This window comes from Strigops habroptila, chromosome 2, assembly GCF_004027225.2.
Source record: "Strigops habroptila isolate Jane chromosome 2, bStrHab1.2.pri, whole genome shotgun sequence".
NCBI classification, from domain to species: Eukaryota; Metazoa; Chordata; class Aves; order Psittaciformes; family Psittacidae; genus Strigops; species Strigops habroptila.
The window spans coordinates 12727152-12744804 of record NC_044278.2 but is presented as its reverse complement, the minus strand read 5'-3'; the positions used below and the strand labels follow the sequence as shown (position 1 = coordinate 12744804).

The following is a 17653-nucleotide window of genomic DNA, read 5'->3' as shown; positions in this document are numbered from 1 at the left end:
AAATGCAGATTCATGCCCCGAGTGCCAATTCCACACGCTCAAGAGGGATATCGTGTTTCTTCAGGCCTGGGTGCCTGGCAGACTTTTCCACAAATCAAGCACACCAATGCTGGCTTTCTCATTAGATTTATACACAAAAGTTACAAGGTAGTATATCCCAGTTACAATAATTGGTTACAATCTGCATATAATTATATTTGCTGTGTTATTCTTGTATCTATGCATCAGAACTTCAGTATGAAAGTGCTTCTCAAACCTCCATCTTCTGGGGCAAAATACATTAAGGAGTTACAGACACCAGTACCTTATAATGTCATGCAATCTACATTCCTTCTAATGAAGGTCTTTCCTCTTTAACACATTTCTCAAAGAATGTAATCCCTAAGACTTTTAAATCCAAGATATATTGGAGGTGAGATGATCTTCCAGGGGAGAGAAAATCCTTATCTCCTGAGTTACCTATACCTGGAACAAACAGAGTAGTAGATATTATGTTTCCAGCTTAGCTATACTAGCTGTATTTTGGAAGAGAACTCTGATCTAATAAGGAAAGATCATGAGTTTTAATTGGAACTTTCCAAGTTTTTAATTTTGATGACCATAGTAGAAGGCTATTTGGTATTGTTCCTTAAAATTATTTTCACAGAACAGATCTAAAATCATAAACTATTATTTTAGTGGTTTTTAAATTTGGACCGACCAGAGGCTTTTCTAATCCAGTTTTCCATCTCCATTAATAGCTTCTGCTATATAGTTCTGAAGAAGGTAAAAGAGCACCCACAGTTAATACCTTGAAAAATGATCTTCACCTTTGCTATTATATTGAAACAACGGCTGTGTTTCAAGGTTTGTTAAATGTCACTAAGGAATTGCCCCAGATGTATTGTTTCCAATAATACGCTGACTATAATGTGCTATCAGTTCTGGCTACTGCTGAGGTGGAGATGAGGATGGTAAAGAAGCCAAGCAGGTATGATCCATCTTGTTAGTTTTTCCTTTGGCAGCTGAAAGGATGAAGTAACAGCTTGTCCATGCAGCGAATATAGCTACAATAGCCACTAATGGATAATCTGCTCAGCATTTATTCTTGAAAGGCTTCTGGTGATGGAACGTTGCCTTTTCTTACAAAACTGTGTGCACTTCCGAAGCATAATATTTATTTTTTCTGGAAAAAACATCTGTGGTGTTCTGGAATAGAAAGGCTGTTATGTAAGAGTTTATTGAGGCAGTCATTCTAGTCAAGGACTTCATACGGATAATTTCTAAACTACATGTAAGTATGTCTGGAGGGGAAAGACAAGGGAAGGAGCAAGAAGGAAAAGACAAGGAAAGGAGCAAGAGAGGAAAGACTGTAGTTTGTTTACTTCATTTCATGCCAACTGAGACACCTTAGATTAATCAGAGTGCTGAACAGAAAGCTAACAAAGTATTAATACGTCAAGAGATTATATGTTTTGATCAGAAACAGACATGCTGAAATGACTTAGAAAGATTGTTAGTGTTGACATTTTGCATAAGATGTATCAGCAGTCAGCATATATATGTTAAAATTGTTCCTGATTAGAAACTGGATGGACTTTGCAGGACCACTTTCCAGAGAACAGCTGCTGTTGCAAATAATACCAGTGGTAGAAAGTTTGTTTTTTCACTCATCTAAACAAAGGGGCATCAAAAAACAGAACTTCAGACACATCAGTTCCATTGGTTGCCTTGTTTGCCTTGGTTGTAATTAAATATCTGAAATTATTGAGGCTCAAGCAATGCCACTGGTTTTGCTTAAACCTTTCCAGACTCTGTTTCAAAACCTCTATAAATGGAGAAGAAAAAGGCTTAAAATTCAGCTTAGTCTATATAGTGTCCTACCTAAAGAGAAAGGAATTAATCCTATGTAGTAATACAATAACTGATCACATATACACACAGACTCCCAATTGAGAGTTCGGAGTCTCTAATTGAGAGCAGACTCTAACTGCTGTTCTTTAGAATAAATTCTTTTATTCCAGAGGGACAAAGAACCATTTCTAGTCTGGCTTCATACAATAGGAAGTGATAATGGGTAATGTAGGAAAATAGAAAATTCTAAGCCACTGCTTGCTTGTAGCAGGAGGTAAGGTAAGAAGGCAGCAGATAGTATCTGTGGAAGAACCTTTAAGACCAGGGGATTGCTCCCACTGTTTAGTCAGTCTGCTGGGAAGATGGGAGAAGCCCAAAACATCTGCTCATTTATGTACCTGAGACTGTGACATGTTTTATCCAGAGGTGGCAGGAGTTTTGCAGTGAGGGAGGATCATTACTGAAAAATTGTTTAAAAGGTTCTTGAGTGCCTCAATGTAAATCATTATGTAGAGCAAGATATTCTGTTCTTCCAAGGTGAATCACTATGTTCCACATCATCTTGGGCAAAACTTGCTTTTTAGCTACTAGTCCTCTTTTCATGCAAATGGCTTAACTCTGAGCAGCATGCGCTTCCTCCACACAAACTGGAACAGAGAAAATTTGTCTTAACAAAACACACAAATAACAGCCTATGAACAACAGCATAGTCTTTGTGATTGTCCTTGCAAGCCACACAGTCATCGTTCTGTCAAAGAATCTAACATATCAGCAGCTGCCTCTTGTTGAAAAGTTATTTATGAACATAAAATAAGACTGAAAATGAAAACCTGAATGGACTGCAAGAAGTAACACATTGACTTGGCTCTTATTTGACTAAACATAGGTTCTGGAGGGCACAATACGTAACTACCTGGATCTGATGTTTGTAATTCTCGGGGAAGGAGTTTGTACTGTGGGTATGGCACAGGTAAGGAAAATGTAATAAAATCAGGCAGAGGAAGAAGGCTGCATTCTTTGTTTTTCTATTCCAGAGTTCTGTTAGCTGATAAAGTAGCATCTTCAAATGAAATAAGCGAGACTCATTGTCTGAGCCAGTGTGGAGTCAAGCCTGAGAATAATGCATTATGGGCCCACAATGCCTGTGCACATTTTATGCCTAGAGTCTGATTTACACCCAGATGTCAATGTCTTAGTTATTAGTGAGACTAACCCCATCTAAACGGGGTTAGTGATGTTTGTAGAAGTCTGAAGTAAAACCTAGTTCAAATGGGTTGTATTTAACAGAGGTTGCCACATGCTTTTTTTCGATAAACAAATATATAATGAGCAAGTCTTCACATCTCGAGTTCGGGCATAGATCAGTTGCCTCAAGTCCTTCCTGTTTTCTACTCAGATCTCTGCTGCCGCCTTGTGGCCATTTAGTTTCACTGCAGTAGAATGGCTACTGCACCCTCACCACCAAATTGCCTAGGATCTTGGAGTAACAATCAAGGTACATAGAGTTTCAAGTTTAGAGAAGCACTTGAAGTAGTCATCTGAGGTAGGTCTTTTTGTGCTCAATCACGCTAGAGAGTTCTCAGCTCAGCAAAGTCTTTGCAGATTTTAGTGTTAAAAAATAAAATAGAGCAGATTATTGTTCTTGTATCAGACCAAATTAATTACATTTACTTCCAAAAAATAAATCACCCAAAACCTAAATCTTGAGCCGTTGCATGGAAACCGATATGCAGGATTCCTTTCTGGATGGATAGCAATTTTAGGTAGATTTATTTGGATTATGAGGATAATTATTAGGATAATTGTTAGGCATTAGGTATTGGGATAGTTTTTAATCCTCTTATTTTTTTGCACCTGTCTTTGTATTTGTAGAAGTTTGGGTAAAGAGGTTTCCCGTTCAGGCCAACAAGCCTGAATCTAACCACATGTGTTCCCAGGACAGTGGGAAGAAAAAAAAAGAAATTTTTGGGCAAAGTAAGTGTACTTCTGTGAAATTCTCAAGTAAAGTTTTTGCAGTTCCACAATTGATTTGGGTTAAATGATGAGCCCTATGTCTTCTTCCAATGTTTCATTGAGACTAGCATCCAAATACACATACAAATACCTTTGTTTCTTTGTGCATTGAGAGGCAGGAAAAGAGAAGTCCTGGATTGTAGCTGCAGATGTTTGTATTACCCACTGAACAACTAAGGAACTATTACAACCATTTTATCTATCTTTTTAATAAATCAGGTTTTGCATTGCTGGTAAAGACTAGTAGCTGACAGTGCTACCTAGTGTTATACAGTGCCAGCAAACACTGAGTAAGTGTTGACCACACAGTCAGCATGATTTGTGCCCCTTCCACTCTTTCCTCTTCAGTTTCTGCAAGTCATTTTGCAAATGCAGGTCAGCAGAGAGACATAGCCCTTTTCCTAATTTAGTTACTCAACCTTGTGTAGCTGTGGTGTAATACCTGTTGGCATGATTCTCTCTTACCCCAGTCGTGCCCTGTTAGTAGATTTGTCAGTAACTTCAAGCTTGACTTTTTGGGTTTTTTTAAGCACAGCCTGCACCATTAAAAGCAGGCAGACTGGTTTTCATTCTCTCCATATGAAAAGCATGATGCTGCATGTTGTTAGTATATTTTCTTAGGGTATCCCCTAAAGGTACCATTTTGTCAGATGAAGCTGGCTGAGTACATAGAGAGAGCCCCTGTGGCTCTCACCACCAGAGATAACAATGGACATGAGGCCAACCTTTATTTTTCTTTAAAAATATTTATTTCTGTTAAGAACGTCTTTATTTTCAAGCTTCCCAGAGGGATCATCCTGTGTTGTATCTGGCTGTGTTCCCATGCTGGGATGAAAGGCTTGCATATTCAATTAAGATTCTTTTTCTACCTGAGTTTCCTTGTTGGAGTAGAGGGATGGGAGTCGAGAGACAGTTTTGTGTTCTGCCAGTGTATTTCCATCTGTCAGAAAGAAAGGATTCAGTTACTGAACTTTGTACTATGACAAAAATCAATTATGCAGCTTATTTGAGACTGGTTGATGAACTTGAAATGGGAACTGAAATCCAGGAAATATGTGCAGTTGCTGCATGGATTTCAGATGGTCCTGCTAGAAAATACTGAGGTCTGGCATAAGGGTAAGATTTGAAGATAATCTGACACCTTGTACGAGGTCTAGTCAAGCCCAGTAAATGTGCAATTACCCTGGAATGCTACATTAGCACCTGAGCCAGAATTATATTTCCTTTGTGACATTTTCATCAGGTTTCTGATGAAAAGCTGAATGATGAATCTTCTGGTTATGCAAAATGTCTGATCTTTAGAAGGTGAATCACTCATGGACGTGTCTTGACAGTTCTCAAAAATGTCTGTTACGCTGATAGCAAAAAGATCTAACCAAATCTGTCTTGATGATGCAACAAAGCTTGTTTCCCATAACCACATCAGTTATTTTAAGACTATGAATGGACAATTTTTATTGCTCTCTGCCTCAAAGAATAATGATGTGCAAGCCATTCAGAAATTTTTGTTTTGTAAAGCCTGTGGTACTCCTCACAGAAGTAGTGCCCCTTCTTGCGCGAGCCTTGGCTGAAATACTGTTGAAAAGAAAACCTGTCGGGTCTGCGTGTTTGGATAAACAGGCACAGGACTGTAGCTGTAGCAGAGAACAAACTTGCCAGGGTGGAGTGGAAACAGCTGAATGGTGTGGATTCAGCAGTGAGATGGTTAATTTACTGTTGCCTATCTAGGTGCAGTGGGGGAAACAGCCAGCCCTTCATGTGACCGCCTTGTATGACAATGTGGATGCTGCTCAGGCTGTGATGGAGGCAGCCTCACAGCTTGTCAATGAAATAGTATCTGAGCTGTAAGCAGGTAAAAATTCTGAGCTGAAAGGACAGTGTCAGGATACCCAAAATGGTCTAGTAATGGTCCAGATCCATGTTAGAGATTCACTTAGATCCCAAACAGCCAGTAAAAATGACCTACTCAAGGATATTCTATTTTGTTGTCCCATGATTCAGTTGCTTGACACATCTGGATACTCTGCTTTCACTCCAAGAAGTAAACCGTATACCTACACTGATATAAAAAGCCTATGTACTTGAACTGTGTATATATGCTGACCTAAAAAAGCAGAAGCTACATTTCGTCATTGGAATATATCCTGTTCTCAACTCTTTTCTCCATTTCTCACTCCCATTTGATTTGGCTGGATTGATAATTGAGCATGATCACTTTATGGTAACCCCTGCGGGTATGCTTTGGTGCTGCAAGAAGCAGTATGGACTCAAAAGATGATGCTTTTCCTGTATGAAGCTCCTTCTCACAGATGTTGCTACACAAAGGCAGGACAGAGGAAGCAATGTAAGCAGTCTTGGGGAGGAGCCTCATTCCTGACCAAACACCCTTGATGAGAGGAGAATGCTCTGCTACATTCATGTAGCCTTCAGGAGCAGCAGTATTTATTCTATTATTTTGCCAAATTTCAGGGTGAACATTGAATTTAACTCTGTGTTTATTTCAAGGAGGTTGTCACCTTTTCAGAATGATTTCATAGCAATTCTGTGCATTGTGTAGAATTGCATCTCCCTATTTCAGAAAAAGACTGGAAAAATTAGTAGGGAATATAGCGATCTATGCAGGAAACTTAGCTGTGGTCATTTACCTTTCTCTGAACAAAGTTCTTAATTTCTCTATGTCCCTGTTTCTCAGTCTGTAAAATATAATGAATTATTTCTGAGCCATAAACAAATCCTGATGCAAAATTTAGCGCAGTAACATTTCCAAGAGCTTGAGATACTCACACAGACATGTTAAAATATAAATGGGAATGTCAGTGGAATAAACAAGGCACTAAAACGCTTCAATGAGAAATACTGACTGTGAATATTGTTGAGTGGCAATTGATTTCACAGTTGTAGTATCTGCCTTTGGGTAAACAAATTAAAGACTGCATGGATGAGAAACTAGGCCAGATCTTGTGGTTCTTCTCAAAGGACAAAATCCAGAATGTTTTCTTACAAAATCGCTCCTACCATGCAAATGAGATGAGTCTGAATTGAGAATCTCAAGAGACTCTAAAGAAATTGTACATTTAATCTCCCTAGTTCCATGGATATTCATTACTCGTTCCCATGCAAATCTTTGAAAATCCTGTATTTTCCCAAGCATATCTTGCTTTTTCTCTAATGAAATATCTGTGGCTGTGCTGTGGATTTCTAATTGTTGAAGTTCTTCACCCATTTGGTGTGGCATGATAGATAACAAGGAAATTGCATGTTGCAGGGGAGACCTCTCTCCACATTGTGGTGGTGAAAGAAACCATCAGTCTGGTGCAGGCAATAATGGAAAAGGTATCTGATGTCAAGAATCTCTGGGCCACTGAATAAGTTTTTAGACTTCAGTTACTGTCTCATCTACTCTGGCATTTACCTGTGGGCTGAGCTGCTGTGATATTTTATTTCTGACATGCTACCTGGGTATCTTTACATCTGTCCTCTTTTCTTCCTCCATCAATCTGTCTGATCACTAGCATGTCCATGTGTCTTCCATAAATCCTAACTTCAAAACCGCCAAGGAAGACAAATCTTGTAAGATAACTTTGGTCCAGGAGTTTGGTCTTTATTAAAAAAAGAAAGTAGTCTTTATCCATGTACCAAAGCCTTCAGGCAGCCTGATACAGTTAAAATAACCACCAAACTTTAATCCTGGGTGTTAACTCTGTAATACAATGATACTGACAAGAGCTGTTAATGACTTCATTGGCATCAATTACAGCACTAATACAACTAATCTGAAACTTTATACCATGTTTTCTCTTCTGCCCAAGAGCATCAGCTCTTCCATATTTGACTATGAAAAGTTTCAGCAACCTCAACTATGAATGGAATTATGCAATATGAAATTCTGATGTGTGTGGAAAGTAATACTAAACCAGAGTCGTCATAAAAATGATCTAAAAACAAAAGGGCAGATTGTGCAAATGTATCCATATTGATGAATAATGTTCTAAAATGGAACTTTTGTTCTGTCAGTGCACACATGTTGTAAGAAAATATTTGAGATCAGCCATGGCTTCATGGTTTCAAGTAAATACAGATGGCTTTGTGTCAGTGATATTGTTCATTTAAAATGTAACTATCTGAAAGTGTGTGTATATATATATATTTATGAAATATTCACAGAATTTCTTATCTACCATTTTGAAATTAAACATCATTGCTTTAGAGTGCACAGAGACTTGCGGTTTAGTCATCCGTCGTCCCTATTTCTTTCTCATGTGAATACATTTCTTTCTCTTGTTCCCTCCTATAGGCTACGTGTCATGTCCTGTCATTTCATCTCAACTCATCTCATCAGAGATAGCCAATGAAGAGCAATTTTTCAAGAAGGTGTCAGAAAATGTAACAAAAGTAAAGGATTGAAACTGACTGAAAGCAAAAATGTAGGCTGCGTATCGGGAAATATCTGTGATAGTACGCAACTTGGGATACAAAGTATTAAGCAATTAGCAGACATTTCAAAGCTCTGGTCACTTAAAACTAGAGTAGAAAAAGCAAAGAAGAATTGCATGTTTGCTAACAGTCAGTATAGCTCTCACTTGACATCAAACAGAAATCTGTGTGTCAGAAAAAAGCCTCACTGAAGTGTTGCAACAGTTTTGCTGCCAGCATTTGGAAAAATAGAGAAGATGTGAGATCAGCATGGTGCCTTGCTGTAGGGTAGAATCATCTTTTCGTTGTGCTGTTAATCTGAGTTACCCCTGAAGAGCAGGAAATCTCTGCAGAACAGACGGAAAAGAATGCAAACCCAGAACTGTTTTCATTTCTGTATTTAACTTCTGTTTTCATTTCTCAAAATTCTGTAACTTGCTTGTATTTCTTCTCTCTATAAAGTTGTGTTTTTCCCTTAAGGTGCTTCTGGGCTGAACAGTTATTTGATAAAAAGTTGAACAGTGCAATAAATGACATTAGTTGATTTATGTTAGACAATGATCTGGCCAGTGTATTTATTATCAATGCCATGATCTACAAGTGTAAGGAAATAAGTGTAAACTTATTTCCTTACACTTGTAAGTAGTGTAAGGAAAAAGAATAGAAAGGACAGTATAAAAAGAAGATGTGTCTGTAGTGCACTGAGGGGGTGCAGGGAGCTAACAAACTGCTTTCTCTTGCTGAAGCTGAGTAGGGACTATCTAAGAATCTGTTGTAGCAAGGAAATGAGGCTTTTTATCTTACTGTTTCACAGAAACGGATGCTGGAGAGGGACCCTTCGTCAGGGACTGTAGCAATAGGACAAGGGGGAATAGGCTTAAACTTAAACAGGGGAAGTTTAGGTTGGATATAAGGAAGAAGTTCTTTACTGTGAGGGTGCTGAGGCACTGGAACAGGTTGCCCAGAGAAGTTGTGAATGCTCCATCCCTGGCAGTGTTCAAGATCAGGCTGGACAGAGCCTTGGGTGACATGGTCTAGTGTAAAGCGTCCCTGCCCATGGCAGGGGGTTGGAACTAGATGATCTTAAGGTCCTTTCCTACCCTAACCATTCTGAGTTTATGATTCTAGGATTTTCTGCCAGACCTTTACAGGTAGCACTGTCCTCCATATTCTGGTTCTTCAACCCAACCAGACCTTTGCCTGCCAGATGTACAGTCTAATCCTCCCTCACGAAAGGAATAACATGGGGCAGGAAGCCCTGGACCAGATTCCAAACAGCAAGGGGTTCAAGGTAGCAGGCATAGAAGGAAACATGATAGTGATAGAGAGTATGTGAATAGGATTCAGATTACCTAAAACTGTTGTCACTGTATCACCTCCTGAACCAAAGGAGTTGATAGTGAAGGAGTCCCTACCTGTGTATGGAACTATTTAGATGCAGAAATGCAGCTGCCCAAGGGAAATGTCGTAAGACTGGACCTGAGCTGATACAGAGACCTTCTCAACTCCTGCATTGTCATCAAGTTATCCTGCAGTGTATCAGAGCACTATTCTGGTCAGTAGTGACTTAGGTGATGTCAGTACCGTCACTGACTCATCACCTAACATTACAGCAAGGACTTGGGTCAGTCCTGGCTAAGGGAAAAGAGGACCTCTGTTAAACTGGTAATACTGGCAACACATGGGGTTTTTTGGAAGTCTTTCAACCCTGCTTTTGACCCAACTCAGCTTACATAGCTTGAGAATCTGGTAACACCAGGGACTGACAAGTCCATTCTCCCCTTGAAGGAGATAAGGGCACTTGGGAAATCTGGGGAAACTATAAAGGAGATTGACTTAAGTGTTTTATTGTTTCAGCTGTTCCCATCTCATTGATTAGATGTTTCAGCACCTCACGCAGAAAAGAAAATACGACCAGTGGAATTTTGGCCTTTTGACCTCCACCTTGTATGACTTCACTGAGATTGACTCATGGGAAAATGACTATTCTCTCTTGGACCTTACCAACACAAGGAAGAAAGAAGTATATTACTTGATCGCTAACTCCTTTCACTGAGAAAGTTTTGCATGCTTTCTAAATACACCTGGATATTAGAATTGTCCACATGTTAAAAGCAGCTGTTACAGTGGAACATCACGACCGGCATAATCTCAGAGGCATTTGGCTGAATGTCTAAGAATGGTCTGGTCCCAGTGTCCTTTTTTCCTCCTAAGTGCCCTCTTAGCCTGCATTCTTTCTCTGTTGTCATTGTGCCAGTTTATCTAGTGAGTACACTGGGTCTTTGTCTTTAAATAGGTGCAGTGGCAGGAGTGAATAGGAGGTCATTGAAAAAACCTGTTGCTTTTCCTACTAGTGTTTGTCTGCCTGGGGCATTTCAATCGTTTGTATTTGACAGGAAGAGGGAAGTACGACCAAGGCTGGGAGGTTCTATTTCATCTTGGTTTGCATAACTTTGGCAACGACAGTCTTGCTATGGGGTTCATAGGTTACTCTTCTCCCGATTGACAATGTAAATTTAGTCTGGTTTGTTTTCTGAGGCCCAGATGATCCTTGATCTTACTCCTGTTATTGGGCTGGTTGAGTATGAAGCGGAATAAATATGGACATAGCTGTTTCTGTATCCTGGTGCTTTACATGATCTGTTTCTATGTCCTCTAGATGATCTGCTTCACCATATGCTGCATTTAATGACCTTTGAAACTTCAAGACACCACCAAAACAGATAAAAGAGACAATACTATATATGTGCAGGAACTATTGCAGGTATCTGATTCTTCATTTCTCCATCTTGTTCGAAGTAATTAAGCCTACAGTCAGGATGTGGAATGACTGCAGAAGGCTGCCACCTTGCAGACATAATGGAGTGACTCAAGAGTTCACTCTAGCTTTCCCAGGTCAAAGTAACAAGGTAGTGTAGGCTTTGGTATGCCCTAAAAGCATATTTGGAGTTCCTGAATAAGCTTTTATGATCCACACTGAAACTCAGCATGACACTGCAATAGCTTGCCCATTATTTAGGGAGCCACAGTTACAGGCATACCTGTGCCTGCCTATGCAATATTTCTCATAGTCATAGAGTGTCACTACAAAGGAAGAAATAGCACTTCTTCCTAAGCAGCACACTTTAAGCCCTACAACACTTCAAAACTTTCAGGCATTCTAAAGCTGGCTACTTGCAGTTCTGGGGACATTTAGGCTGCATGACGTAGTCAAGATAGGGGACAGGGTATCTTGAGTACCTAAGCAAGTGGCTGCTATCTGAAGAAGCTAGCACTGTGAAAATTGCTTGTGATTTTCAGTGCCCCAGTTCAAAGGACAATATGAAATATCCACAGCCATATTCTGTGGAATATCCACAATAGAATCATAGAATGGTTTGGGTTGGAAGGGATGTTATAGATCATCTATTTCCTGCTGTGGGCAGGGACACCTTCCACTAGACCAGGTTGCTCAAAACCTCATCCAAGCTGGCCTTAAATATTCCAGAGATGGGGCATCCATAACTTCTCTGTTCCTGTGTCTCATGACCCTCATAGTAAAGAATTTATTCCTAATGTCTAATATAAATCTCCCCCTTGTCCTATTCCTGCATGCCCTTCTAAAAAGCTCCTGCCTAGATTTCTTAAAGGCCCCTTTAGGTATTGAAAGGCTGCAATAAGGTCTCCCCGGAGCCTTTTCTTCTCCAGGCTGAACAACCCCAGCTCTCTCAGCCTGTCTCCATAGGAGAAGTGCTCCAGCCCCCTGGTCACTTCCGCGGCCTTCTCTGGGTTCACTCCAACAGGGCCACATCCTCTTGTGTTCGGGGCCCCAGAGCTGAGCACGGTACTCCAGGTGGGGCTTCACCAGCGTAGAAGGGCAGGATCACCTCCTTTGACCTGCTGGTCATGCTCCTTTTGATGCAACACAGCATACATTTGGCTTTCTGAGCTACAAGTGCACACTGAAGCTGGCTCATGCTGAGCCTCTTTTCAACCAACACCCTCAAGTCTTTCTTCTCAGAGCTGCTCTCAATCCAGTCTCCCCCAGCCTGTATTTGTGCTTGTGATTGCCTCAACTCAGGTGCAGGACTTCGCACTTGTTGAACTTCATGAGGTTGGCACTGGCCCACCTCTCAAGCATGTCAAAGTGAGGCTTGGATCTCATCCCTCCACCATGTCAACCGCACCAAACACCTTGGTGTTATCGGCAAACTTGCTGAGGTGTGATTCCAGGTGAACTCTTTGGCAATTCAAATGCCCCGAACCTCTGAAAATCATCCTCCACTCAGCTGTCTACAATTGTGAGCCTGATGTGAGGTGGAGCCACCTTCTGTTTGCAGTTGAGACCTAAATCAGTTTTCCTTACACTAAGTTATGCTCAGTTCTCTAGGCTACACAGTTTCATAATAACACAGAGAATTATGACAGAAGCTATACCATGAGGAGGATTTGTTTGTTCTGGTTACCACTGGACCTGCTTACACGGAACCTCATGGTCATACCTTTGTCAGTTTCTAACATAGTGAGATCTCTTTCAGGAAGCTTCTGTGGCTCCCAAGGATAACCTCTGGCTGGTGGGGAAACTGGTCCCTGTGTCAGGGGCTATAATAATATTGATCTTGAGGTAAGTGAGAACAGTTTATAGTATTTCCTCGCTTTGCAAGCTGACAAATGCGAATCTACTCAATAATTAGATTGAATACAAATCTAAACAGTGCATACCTCTTAAATTCCAGATGTCTTCAGAGCTGGAGCAACTAAAAAGTTTGGACAAACCATTTTGGGAGGGCCTTTCCACATCATCAGGTAAGGTCCTACTTTTCCAGATTTCAGAGAGATTTTGTTTCTGGAACGTATGTAACAACATTTCCACTTTATAGATGGAGAGCGAATGGTGTCAAGGACCATTAATAGAAAGTACCTGATGGGCTAGGGTTAGTATCTCCTATGTGATGCAGGAGAAGGTATGATTCTAACTCCGTATTTTTTCTTTTTCTTCCTTTGCAGCATCACATATGCTTGCATGATTCTGGTAACCATGGTGATGCATATCACCAGTACAACTGGTGAGGTGGCGCCCATGTCCTTTGCCCTGGTGCTAGGATGGTACAGTGTCATGTAGTTTGCATGAGGCTTCCAGATGCTCATGATCCATCATGATCCAGAAGGTAAGTTAAGGAATTCCTTTGGCTGTGAGAGAAAAACTAATAAATGTGTCAGGGAGAGCTACACAGCCTAGCAGTTCTAGAATTATTCCATACATAAACATAGGCTACGACTGCAACTCAGGCCTTTCAACAGAGTGGCCACAGAGTCAAAGGTTGCTACCCGGAAACCACTTAAGGAATATTTTTCCTTTAATTAGGAATTCATTCTAAGGGGAAAAACTAGATGATAGGAAGTGTTTATATTGCTCCTTGGGTAATGTGAAAGAAGTCACATCCAGTCCACTAACAATGCAAGAATAGATAAATATGTTCAGTCCACAGGACGTCACATAAACAAGGCAAAGGAGACTAGCAGGAAGCATTCCTGCCGGAATTCAGAGTCTTGAGGGATATAGGCCAAGTGAAGAGCAGAGTCAGAACCCTGAATTTTAGGACAGTAAACTTGCAGTTGTTTAAGGAATTAATGGATGCGACCCCCTGGGAAACTGCCCTCAGGGATAAAGGAGCTGAATGGAGCTGGAAGATATTTAAGCACATTTTTCTTAAAGCACAAGAGTTCTGGATTCCCATGTGTAAGAAATCAGGAAAGAAGGGCAGGAGGCCAGCGTGGCTTAGTAATAACCTCCTGCTCAAACTAAAGTGTAAGGAGGAAATGGACAGGTAGTGAATGAGAGACAATGTCTGCATGATGTAGCCATCATACTTTTCATTCTAACCTGCTCCGAAAACTCAGGAGGTGAGAACAGAATATTGGCCCATCAGTATGTAATAGGATGCTGAACTTGGGAGCCTTGAAGACCATAAGAAGAGCTAGCTGAAGTCATCACAAGTAAATAAACGTAGACATAGACATACATAGGAGATGGGGCTGTCTTGTCCTATTGTTTGGGCTAAAATCTGATGTTGTACTTTACAGGGATAATCAGATTATGCTGGCCAAGGCCATGATAAGAGTCTTGATTATTTTTCCTCTTCTTTTCCCTCCTCTCTAGTTGAAATACTGGAGAGGAAGCTTCCATGCAGCCTCTGTCTTCGCTCTGACATCTGTGGCTAGAAATATGGTCTAGGAAACGGATGGTACCTCAGGTAAATTCTGTTAAAATACATGATTAAGCGCAGTAAATTCACAGGTGTAAACTTATCAGGACTACCCTGTTCCAAGAAGTCAGAGCCAGTAAAACAAACTACATAATGCAGGATGGGATTGTTGGTATCTGAAGTTCTGGAATCTGATGCTGGTCAAGAACCAGGAGAAAAGATAGAATCAGAGCTTTAAAAACCTTACATTAGGTCCCACTTCCATACCCCAAGAAGAGAATTATTATCTACATGACGTATAAAAGACAGAAACATACAGCATGAAGTGAGGACTGCAGCTTATAGGGGTCCTAATTAAATATATCAGCATAGTCACAGCCCCACAAACTGTCACTGCTAGAAAATGTGTCTTCACACTGAATCTTGAGTATTCTTTTCCATTCACTCCCGCTCCTGAATTGCACTCCTTTAAACAATTCCTATGTCCTACCTAAGCCTACCTAAGTGTCTCGGGATGATACCGAGGTATCATGGCACAAAAATTTTACCTCACATTGTTTGACAGATATTGTTGCTCTCACACAAAAAGCATAGCAAATTCCTTTCTGAAGGGAAGACACCATCTCACAGCCATAAAAAAAGGGACCACAACCAGGTCTGTGGTACTGAAAGCTGAACTTCCAGTTCAGATTGCCAATTGTGCTGCATTCTGACTGACTAGATAAGAGAAGTCTCAAGAACAGTTCATTGATTTTATGATGTATATTTGCATGAAGCTACTCAATCTAAGATCTTCAGTGTTAGCTTAATAACTTAGTACTATTTCCTGCAGTGGTCTAAAAAAGTGTCCTAAATTTGAATAAAACAGTCTAGCAGTCCTAACAATAAATACTACATCCTCAATAAGTTCTGTGTGCATGCAGTTAAGCAGCTGTTCACATGATTCTAAGTATGTCCTATAGCTGAGATTTAGTTTCCTAATCGGTAGGTTTGATAGACTGCTCTTTCAGTTTGCAACAGTATTTCACCTTCATTGCTTAGTACAAATCACAAGCAACCCAGCTACTGGACTGCTGCTATTTTTACTGTAGTTCTCTTCAATGGGGAAAACCACATTTGTTTATCATTATCATTGTTATTATTGTCATTAGTTTGTTCTTGTTATGAGTGTGCAGAGATAATAGCAACAGTTTCGCAACTCCAACATTAGGATACATTATGATTACTGTCCTTTTTATCAGAGCAACACTAACAGATCTATTTTAAATAGCTCATTTCACATAGTGCCTTCTATCTGTCAAACTAGCTGATTTCTCTAAACAAATTTGATTTTTTTATTTTCAATCTCCTGTTCACTTGCAGAGTCAATATGGTTCAAAGAGGACTAAAGTCTCTTCTCAGCAACAGAATTGTTTATAAATGATCAATATACATTACAGCTGTCCAAATGCATGGACAGTAGTAGGTATGTATAAAAGTTACCAAAATGTAATGAAAATTGCATAGACGTTAACTAAAAATCATGAATGCACACTGATACCTCTGCATTTAATTTACTCAGTCTTCTTATGCACTTCATATTATAGATAGCATACAGTGTAAACATGGGCAATAACTCATTAATCTCCTATTGCTTCTCTGGCAAAAGAATTTGGGTTTTTAAGACTTCTTTGCTTTATTTCTCACTTTTCTGGTGAAAGACAGATATCAGGTGCCTAGATGAGCCTCATTCCTTTCCCTCCTGATTCTCATCCCTACATGTTGAGGATGCTCATATACTCCAGGACATCCCAGATGATGTCTGTGGAAACAGAATATAGGATTTCTGCTTTCACATGACTGAGGAAAGTGAGATCAGAGTATTTCTAATGCTTTTGCCATGACTGCCCTTCCTCCATGCTTGCAGAGTTGAGGACTGACATAATGACAAAAACCACAAGATGCATCATGACTTGAGAACCTTTGCATCCCAAATTATGAAATAACTATTCTGAGAACAGGGAAGTGCTTGAGAACAAAATGAATGGAGAGACTTCTTACAGAAAACAGTTACTCTTTTCCACTCCATCTATGACCCCAAGCTTGTCCCTGTGCAGTTCTGGCCACAGCCAGGATATCTTGACCCTTGACCCCTTGGAACTATCATAGTGCCTTACAACAGGAGGAGGAAGAGATCTATGATGCCCGATCACTAAACGCATGCCCTGGTATAGCAAGTAAATTCCTTTCCTCTGACTGTGAAAACAACTTTGCCATAGACTTCATCACAGGCTAAAGTAAATGCCCTACTCCCTGGACTACCACCACTTCACTGCAGCTCCACATAGGGGGCTATCAAACCTCATTGTCATTGGTATGAGATTCAGACAAGGCTGCCATTTTGTCTGCCACTGCATGAAGAGAGAGAATGTATTTTCTGCATACAAGTTTCCATTAGGCTGAAAAGAGGCCATAGGATTTTAGCTAGATACCTAATTTCTCCAGGAATCTTAACCACCCAGGGCATAGAAAACATAGCTTGCCATGTTTCCGCAGATGGCACACAGAACTTCTAGGATATGCTCATATATGAATACACATACATGCCTTGTTGTCTTCTAGCGAATACATACGGAAGGCACTAGAGACCACAGATTCCCCTCAGCATCTTGTGCTCAATATGCTTTTCTGAAGAGAGCAACATTTGTTCAGTCTCAGATACTGTAGGTGGAACTGACAGCCAGTCCGGATACATGTAACTGGATTTGTGAGGATTTCAAGTTTGTAGAAACCCTTCAAAAGGCAACAGACTCAAATTTTCTAGGGTGAACTCACTCTGGACTGAGCAGTCTCCCTAAACAAAAAATTAACAACATTGCTCTAATGGTGTAACAAAGAGTCTGAACTGTGTTGGCTATACTATTGCAACTATTCTGGAGCAGCTCCTATCATATTACAGGACTCTTCTCAGTCTTCAATTGCTGGGTAAGATGGGGGAATCCTTAAATCCATATAGGAGTAGTATCTGCAGAACTTGCGCTATTCTATCCTTGACAGCTGAAAAACTACAGTAAGTTCACAACTAATTCCCAGTGAGCCAACAGATGGACATAGAACAACCAGGGTTATTTCTCTCTAGATACAAAGAAAGCAACTTTTTATATAGCCTTCACTGGGGTCTTGCTTAGCAAAGCCATTTCCATTTCCCTATCTACATGTCAGTGAGGTGA

At 40.3% G+C, this 17653-nt stretch overlaps 1 protein-coding gene across 4 annotated transcripts in view; it reads right to left on the bottom strand.

Annotated features, from left to right (window-relative positions):
* Window positions 1–4577: 4577 nt before the first annotated feature.
* EPHB6 (EPH receptor B6) overlaps window positions 4578–17653 on the bottom strand; it is a 73261-nt gene continuing 60185 nt past the window's right edge. For all 4 annotated transcript variants that reach the window (XM_030471821.1, XM_030471824.1, XM_030471823.1 and 1 more), the window contains one exon: window positions 4578–4786. In XM_030471821.1, the coding sequence (XP_030327681.1) occupies window positions 4639–4786 (148 nt within the window). In that variant the 3' untranslated portion in view covers window positions 4578–4638. The remainder of the gene's footprint in view (window positions 4787–17653) is intronic.